The sequence below is a fragment of the Cynara cardunculus genome, assembly GCF_001531365.2.
Source record: "Cynara cardunculus var. scolymus isolate 2C chromosome LG 3, CcrdV1, whole genome shotgun sequence".
Classification (NCBI taxonomy): Eukaryota; Viridiplantae; Streptophyta; class Magnoliopsida; order Asterales; family Asteraceae; genus Cynara; species Cynara cardunculus.
Genome location: NC_037530.1, coordinates 11,107,604 through 11,117,376, shown reverse-complemented (window position 1 = coordinate 11,117,376; position 9,773 = coordinate 11,107,604). Strand labels below are relative to the sequence as shown.

Genomic DNA, 9,773 nt, shown 5'->3' with positions numbered 1-9,773 from the left:
GCCTTTAAGATGTGTGAACATTGCAACATAAAAATTGATGAAACGGTACTAAATAAAAGTCAACAAATAATATCATTTGTATGAAGCAGAAAAAGCCAAGTCATCACTAGAGCATACAGATAGAAAAGACCAGTTCTACTTTCAGTTTCTCCATGTTGTCATCTACCCATAAAAGAGGGGGTAGGAAACATCATGTTCTTCTTCCGTTTAAGAATCTAAATTTAGATTTGCGATTAACCTTCAATGATCTTTTGAATGATCTCAAAACATTTTTGATCACTTGCATCGAACTTAGCAACAACCTCTACACAAACACCAATATGATTTTCATTCTCATCCTCATTCATTTCCATGAGAACACTAAAAATAAAGAGAAAAAAACGAATATGGAAGTTCTAGAACAAAACACGCTGGAATTTGAAAATTTAACAACATACTTGATGTGCATGGATTATTCAATGTATAAAACACATATTTCCTAATTTTTAGTTGGTTTATTTTCATTTATTCCAACCTTAAGTCCTTTTTATTACATTATTTTTCATTTATTTATACTTGGAGTTAAATTGAGTGATTAACTTGTCTTTGTACCATTAGAGTAGAAGAAAATTTAACTTGAAAGCATAGTGTTCTTTGTTGCAGCATTCCAACAGCATTGAACTGTCATGAGGCGGCCTTTTGGGAAATGCTTAAGGATTTAGCTGCCAATTTAGTAAGAAAACATTTTTTTTTGTTAATCCGTTGGTTAAGGACCATTACAGCTGGGATGAAGGACTTTGATGGTTGCTTTTGCTTATGATGTGATACTCCATTTTAGACTTTTGTCCTCCTTTTAAGAACATTTGATTTTCCAAGTCTTTTGTCTTTTTGTTGGGAACTTTTGTATAAATAGGACCCTTAGTTGCTCTTGAAAATCATCCCAAAAACACTGAAGAATCAGATCTGTAGTTCATATGTTTATGCAAGTTAGTTTTTAATTTTCTTTAAATAGTGTTCTTCATTATGAGTTGATGCAACATTGTCTTTACTTTATTTACTTTTCTTGTAATTTAATTTCCGCTATTTACTTTCAGTCATTTACTTTCCATCATTTATGTTCATGCTTTTACTTTTTGTTCTTTATATTACTTGTAATTTAATTTCCGTAATGAGTAGCTAATTCCATTAGCTTGGGTGTAAGACAAAAGGTGAAATGTTAAACCGAAGAAAAGTGGATGTTGTTTCGCAATAACAATGTTCCACTATTTCATTCAAGTTTTTATAAAAATCAATGACACCTCTTGAAGAATTGATCTCTTTGAAAGTGTTAAGTGTCAAGATCTTAGAGATAAGTCATTGAATGTACGTCAATTTAAATGATATAAGAGTTAGACTTGAGAAAGTTGCCGACAAGGAGACATGTCATTTATATCTTTCAAACAAATTAATTCTTAACAGGTTGGTCGCTTGTTAAAAGTGTTAAAGTGCGGTAGATTCAGATATGAACTATCTAGAAACACATGCCAACTTGAATTATATGAGAATCGGCTCGAGAGAGTGATTTTTAACAAAAAGATTTGTTTATCCATATATTTTGAAGACACACCATTTTGTCACTATCCCTGATCCGGATACCACATAGAGATATGAGTTGAAAGCTATAATATAGTGAAAATGTGAAGTCCGAGAGAAATATCTTCAGAATAGATGGTGTAACTAGTTTTGGCTTACTACATGCTGTAGCATTCCTACAACATTGTCTGCTGGAATTTCTGTTTACATTTCACCATAAGTCTTACACCCATGCTACCTTTATTTATTATGTTATATGCAATTGTTAACTCAAAACCAATCAGATTATTCAAATTCGTCATCTGAAGTTAGTCTTTCAACTCGATATCTTACAACTTAAGATACCTATCTCTGTGGAATACGATACTTGGTTCTTACCATTTTATTACTTGAAGGCGATACTGTTGACACGTGTATACTTGCATATGTTACCACTTAATGTTGTAGAGATACAATATTTAGATCCCGTCAAGCTTTTGGTGCCGCTGTAGGGGATAGGCTTAAATTTATAGTTGTTTAGAGATTTAGTCTTATTAAACTATTGTTTCTACCATTTTTGTTGCTTGTCACACGTCTCCATGTGTGTACAAGTAACAAGTTTTTGAGTTTATATTTCTTTGAATATGGATTCAATTGGGCAATCGTATGGGCTATATGGATATGTAATCTGTGACTTTTGTGGTGGAAATCATTTCTCATGCCTTTGTCCTTCGAACCCCGAATCCCTTTATTTCATGGGAGATGGTAATTTGGATACCTCTCACTTTAATGGTTTCACTCAATCATGGGAGGAACATCCGAAGTTGTCTTTAAATAGACAAGATCATGGTAATTTCACATCATCAATACCTTCCTACCAAGATCCGAGTAACACTTATCCAAATACTTTTGATCAATCATGGGAGGAACAAGTTGATTTTTTTGGAAACTGTCAAGGGGATGATTTTAACAACTCATTTTTACCCCCTACACCATCTTTAGAACTAATCAAAGCCTTTAACTCTTTTAAAATTTTTCTCGATGAGCACACACAAAGTCTATTAACATATGTTGATAATATCACAACTTATGTTCAAGAGATCATTAGTGAGCAAAACCAAATTCTTGTACCAAGTGAAATTGAAAAATCTATCTGTGGTGGTAAGGATGAGAGTGAGGTTAATATTTTGAAAAATAGTCAAGAGACTGAAAGTTCCGAGAAAGCACCTGAGCATTTGATCAACCCTTCTTCACTTCATAACAGTGAAGAGGTGCAACAAAATGCCAAGATTGTCACTGACCCATGTTTTAATGTTGTGAAGGAAAAACATGTTGCAAATACAACAGCATTTCTGCAGAAAAGCTATGCAAAAAACCTTCAAGTTATTTTTAAAAAAGGGACGTGATGATCAATCCAAGGACTCAGGAGGCTTCATAAAGTCATGTTCAACTATTGGTGAGGTGATGTGGAGAACTCTTTGTAGGATGAAATGTTCCCCCATTTGTGCCATTAAAATATTGTGTTGTGATCAAGGAGTGAAGCAAGTGGTGAGGAAAGTATTTTGGCATAAGTGGAAAGAGAAATACCAAGATGAGTTGGTGAGGACGATTTCGGTCGAGTAGCATACTGATGTGCTCCAGCAAATTCCACCATTCCTCGACATTTGTCAACAAGAGATTCGGTGCTGAAAGAAGAGAACACCGTGCTAAAAAAGAAGGAAATGCAGCGTTTGGTGCTGCAACATTCATTCCAACAGCAACAATAACACCACAACCTACTCCATTGGAGTAGGGCAAGTTTAATCATGACTCTTTAGCTCCAAAATTTCTTCTTTATTTTCATTTATTTAAATCTGGGAAAAATCTTTTATTTTAGAATTTCTTTAAAGCCAAATAAGTTGTTCTTATTATCTTAAATATGTTCATAGCCCGAATAAATTACTAGTTTTTTTACCATCCTTTAACCTATTTTGTTTTTTTTTTTTGTTGCTAGAACTAGCCACTCTATTTTTAGGAGACAATTTGGTCTAAACTTGCTCCAAAATTCTAGGAAAGGATATAGGCCATTTATTCTTTTCATCATAACCCTTGGACACCCTTGCTCTCAATAATTCATCAAAAAAACAAGACGTTGTTTCAAATGAGTTTGGGGGAGAGATATCCAAAAAGGCCAAAAGATCAACACAAAAAGAGAAAAGCTCTAAAATGATGCCTCGTTTTGGATTTATCAAAAGCACTAAAAATGTCTCATAGGAACAAAGTGTATGTTGTCAACAAAAGAGCCAAAACGCCAAAAAGTGAGAAAATCCTATGTTGAAGCAAAAATGAGAGAAAAGGCTTGGTGAGAAAAAAAATATGCCAAATGAGAACCAGTGTTGGAAAAGTCCTATTGATCATTTAATGGGCAAGTTTTTGACCTAAAAAAAGAAATGTGAGGCTAGAATATGGTTTATACAAGTGGTTAATATAGGTATGTGTTCACTTATGATTTATGAAAGGCTATGGATGGCATTTTGGATAGAACAACTTTACTTAGATATGCACTTGTTGCTATGGCTTGCATTTTCTTTATATTGAGTCATTTTTAGTTGTCTTTTGGTTATTTGGGGACACACAACACTTTAAGTTTGGGGGGTGTGATGTGCATCGATTATTCAATATATAAAACACCTATTTCCTAATTTTTAGTTAGTTTATTTTCTTTTATCCCAACTTTGAGTCCTTTTTATTACATTATTTTTTATTTGTTTATACTTGGAGCTAAATTGAGTGATTAACTTGTCTTTGCACCATTAGAGTAGAAGAAATTTTAACTTGAAAGCATAATGTTATCTGCTGCAGCATTCCAACAACATTGAACTGTCATGAGGCGGCCTTTGGGGAAGTGCTTAAGGATTCAGCTGCCAATTTAGGAAGAAGACAATTTTTTGTTAATCCGTTGGTTAAGGACCATTACAGCTGGAATGAAGGACTTTGATGGTTTCTTTTGCTTGTGATGTGATACTCCCTTTTAGACTTTTGTCCTCCTTTTAGGAACATTTGATTTGCCAAGGCTTTTGTCTATTTGTTGGGAACTTTTGAATAAATAGGACCCTTAGTTGCTCTTGAAAATCATCCCAAAAACACTGAAGAATCAGATATGTAGTTCATATGTTTATGCAAGTTAGTTTTTAATTTTTTTAAAATAGTGTTCTTCATTATGGGTTGTTGCAACATTGTCTTTACTTTATTTACTTTTCTTGTAATTTAATTTCCGCTCTTTACTTTCAGTCATTTACTTTTCGTCATTTATATTCATGTTTTTTACTTTTTGTTCTTTATATTACTTGTAATTTAATTTCCGTAATGAGTAGCTAATTCCATTACACCTCTTGACGAGTTGATCACTTTGAAAGTGTTAAAGTGCCACGATCTTAGAGATAAATCATTGAATGTACGTGAACTTGAATGATATAAGAGTTAGACTTGAGAAAGTTGCCGACAAGGAAACTTGTCATTTATATCTTTCAAACAAATTAATTCTCGATAGGTTGGTCACTTGTTAAAAGTGTTAAAGTGCGGGAGATTCAGAGATGAACTATCTAGAACACACGCCAACTTGAATGATATAAGAATCGGCTTGGGAGAGTGATTTTTAATAAAGAGATTTGTTTATCCATATATTTTGAAGAAACCATTTTGTCACCATCGCTGATCCGGATACCACATAGAGATATGGATTGAAAGCTATAATATAGTGTAAAGGTGAAGTCCGAGAGAAATACCTTCAAAATAAATGGTGGAACTAGTTTTGGCTTACTGCATGCTGTAGTATTCCTACAACATTGTCTGCTGGAATTTTTGTTTACGTGTCACCATAAGTCTTACATCCATGCTACCTTTATTTATTATGTTATCTGCAATTGTTAACTCAAAACCAATCAGAGTCTTCAAATTCACCATCTGAAGTTAGTCTTTCAACTTGATATCTTACAACTTAAGATACCTATTTATGTGGAATACGATACTTGATTCTTACCATTTTATTATTTGAAGGCGATAGTGTTGACACGTGTATACTTGCATGTGTTACCACTTAGTGTTGTAGAGATACAATATCCAGATCTCATCAAATTAATGAGTGTACTTGATTACTATTATTAAGATAATCGATGAATGTGTTAGTACACATTAATTGTTAATCTTGCAAAGAATTTACATGGGTTAAGTGTCTTATTTTAGACTGTTTATGGTAAAAAAAAACTTTGCATTTTTTACATAATAAAATTGTTTTCTACCATTTAAAAATCATCAATAACAACCAATCCTAATTAATATATAAAAATGAAGGACTACAAATTTATCATTGGAACATCATTTTTCGGCTGAGTAAATTCTAATTTTGGTCCCTATGGTTCAATAAATATCTGAATTGGGACCTAAACTTTGATAACTCTATAAATCGTCTTCGTGGTTTTCATTTTACTCTGAAAGTGGTCTCTAATCACCAACTCTGTTTATTGTTTCCGTTATAGAGAGAAGCATTTTTTGTCCTTTTATTAAAACTTTTAATTTTCTTTTAATAAAAACTAAAATAAAATATTATGCATTTTATATTTAATATTTTTTTCAGGAATTTATATATATATGTATATATATTATGTATATACACACAGAGACAAAAACCTATGGTGAACAAAGACAAGGGTTCCCTACCTGAAACATCCTCCTGCCGGTCTCGCCTCTTCTTCATCCCATCAATGGCCACTCCTCCGCATCACCCTCTCTTCTCCTTCATCTCAATATCCATATGTTCAAGCTTCAACCCTGTGTTCAGGTGTTCCCAAAGACTATCTCTAATGGTGATAGATTGCAATCCTAATTCACTATAGGACTATATATATATATATATATATATATATATATATATATATGTTATCCTCAATCTAAAATGGACGATCCTGATCACAATCCAATCCAAGATTGCTTTCATTCCTTTTTTTTAATTTAAATACATGAACACTTGTCATTCCTTGATTGGTTGGTTTTATATTTGTTAGGATAAATCTTATCACATTAAAAAGATAATTTTAACAAAAAATGAAAAAAATATATCAAAATTCATATTTTCCAATTCCCTACAAATAGAGATCAATATTGACATATTTTCATCACACCAATTTTTCTCTCTATTCCAATACTCTCTTCATCTTGAAAATCTCAAATTCTAGTTTTTTTTTTCCAATTTTCTGCTATGGATCCAAACTACTCAAATTATTGTTTAGGTTCTGAATATCCTGGTAACTTTCAAAATTTCCTAAACATACAATATGAAAACTCTGAGTTATCCTCTTATGCTAATCATGTTGTTATCCCTGAAAATGTCCAACGGTCGCAAAAGGGCTCGCGAGTCGTTTCTTAGGATACGAGAGAAGATATGATTCTGATGTCAGCATGGATCTTCATTAATGAAGATGCTACTCGTGGAAAAAAACCAAAAGAAAGGAAAGTTATGGTCTCGAGTTAAAGAACACTATGATATAACTCGAGTAGAAAATTCAGAAGGACTGGGCATCCAGAACAAAAATCAAATGAAAAGTCGTTGGTCCCGGCTTAACAAAAATACAAGCATGTGGATTGGTGCTTACAGAGAAGCATACCATAAAAAAAAAGAATGGAATGAGTAACATAGATGTTGAGAACGTAGCGCACAAGATTTATGAGGCAAGTGGGAAAAAGTTTAATGATTTAAAGTTATTTAACGAAGTTATGTGAAAACATCCCAAGTGAGACTTATAGTTACATTGTGAGACAACACATTCTCGCTCGGAATATGAAGTGGGTGATAAAGAAAGTGGTGGAAGTACGAAAAGATCAAGAACTATGGAAGAAGGAGATTCCGTCAATATCAACCAATAATCGCCAACAAGTCAATGCCCCACGGGTAGAGATGCAACAAAGAAAAAAGAAAAGGTAAGACATCGCAATCTTCTTCGATTTCTAATGATTTTTCTGAAAATCTTCATGCATTGACTATTACAAGAAAAAATGAAGTTGAAATGATGAGTAAAAAAATCAATTTTAATTAAGAGAATCTTCAAATCGTGTAAAACCACAAAATCTTACGCTTACTAATGTCCAAAGAAAATTTGTACAACACAAGAAGAGTTGAAAGAACGTCTTATGGCAAAGTTGTATGGATAGTGATGTGTTTGTAATTTTCATATCATGTATTTGTAGTTTAGTATTTCGTGTATTTATTTGTACTTTTTGTATTATGTATTAGTATTTTAGTATTCCGTGTATTTGTTTGTACTTTGCATATTTTGTATTAGTAATTTAGTATAATGTACTATTTTTTATGTTATAGTGAATGGCTGTTATTGTTTTGGAATTTAGCTTATGAGTTGTCTCATTCACTAAAGATCACATGTCATTGTCTAGTAATCATTTGTTGTCTTTTTCACTAAAGATCACATGTCATTGTCCCCCACTGATGATTCAAAATTTTCTTATGTATTTGGTTGTTTTTCATCAAGACTTATTCATACAATCTTTCCTCAAACACCCTACAAAAAATTCCATATTTCACTAAAATGTCTTTCCGCTAAAACTCATCACCAGAATCAGTTGATGAATTTGAAAGCATGGCAATCACTAGTTTTTCAAGAAAACCAACAACTTAATTGCATGATCGAGGATATACTCATCAACTCATCCAATATGTTCATAGGAGATCAACCTCTAAGAGCAAGAAAAATATATCATGACAAGCAATGCGAGATAGGTGAAGCGCGTTTGATGGAAGACTACTTTGTGGATAATTCGACATATGATGATGCTATCTACCGGAGAAGATATCAAATGAGAAGATCTTTATTCCGTTGTATAGTAGATGTTGTGATTGCTAATAACGATTATTTTCAACAAAGACCTGATGCCATAGGTAGTCAAAGTCTTTCACCATTGCAAAAATGTACTGGAGTCATGAGGGTGTTGGCGTATGGGACATCAATCGACGCAATTGACGAATATTTGAGAATGAGTGGTTACACAACAAGGGATGCTCTCATGAATTTAGTAGATGGTGTCATCTTATGTTTTGGTAATGAGTACCTTTGAAAGCCTAACAAAGATGATTTGGCAAGACTACTCCATGTTTGAGGTCAACGTGGATTCCCACGTATGATAGGTAGTATTGGTTGTATGCATTGAGAATGGAAAAATTGTCCGAACGCATGGGCTGGACAATATGCCAGAAGAAATGGAAAGCCAACAATCATTTTAGAAGCAGTTGCATCATATGATTTATGGATATGGCACGCTTTCTTTGGAACACCAAGTTCGTTAATGATATTAATGTACTTCATCGATCTCCTGTTTTTTGTGATGTATTGACAGGTCAAGCACCACAAGTTAGTTATATCGTGAATGGTCGTGAAAACAACAGGGCATATTATCTCACATATTACATATATCCTTCATGGACTACATTTTTCAAGTTAATTACATTTCCCACTAAGAAGATATACAAGTTGTTCGCTCAATGTCAAGAGTCTTGCAGAAAAGATGTTGAACGAGCATTTGGAGTTCTACAAGATCGTTTTGCATTTATTCGACACCCATGTCCTGTTTGGGATAAAGATAATATTGGACGAATTATGATTGCTTGTATCATCCTACATAATATGATAGTTAAAAACGAACTAGACGCATACCTCCATTATTATAATCCCACTGAATTTCTTAACAATATGCCCACAAATCGACAACCCGAAAGTTATACAGAAGATGATGGTCAACCGTCTACATTCTCTACTGAATTTGAATTGGAAATCTAGCCACTTATATGGCTAAAAGGGAACAACTTTATGATAGGGAAGCACATAATGCTCTAAAGATGATTTGATTGAGTATATATGGCAAAAATTCGACACCGATAATTAATTATGTCTTTTAAATATGTAATTCCATACTTCCTTTTGTAACTTGTTTTATTTATTTTCAGTTGTAAGATTTTTTAATAATTATAATTATGTTCTAAAATCTCGTTTTGCATTTTGTATGTTTTTATAGGGAAATATCTAAAAAACCTAATGGACTTTGGTTTTGGAATGATTAAGTCCTTGGACAATTTTTTGGAACAAATAAATCCTTGAACATTTCAAAACATGTTAAATAACTCATTGGATTTTCTATAACCTGTCAGGTGCATCCTTATGACATATACAACTGGTTAATGTGGTAAAATAACGGAAAAAGTC

General features: G+C 32.9%; 1 protein-coding gene across 1 annotated transcript; it reads left to right on the top strand.

The window, feature by feature from the left end:
* The first annotated feature begins 8,142 nt into the window (after positions 1-8,142).
* On the top strand, positions 8,143-9,350 carry LOC112508956. Its single transcript, XM_025113822.1, has 2 exons — positions 8,143-8,614; positions 8,911-9,350. Exons 1-2 carry the CDS (start codon positions 8,143-8,145, stop codon positions 9,348-9,350), a joined length of 912 nt encoding a protein of 303 aa, XP_024969590.1.
* The last annotated feature ends 423 nt before the right edge of the window (positions 9,351-9,773 follow it).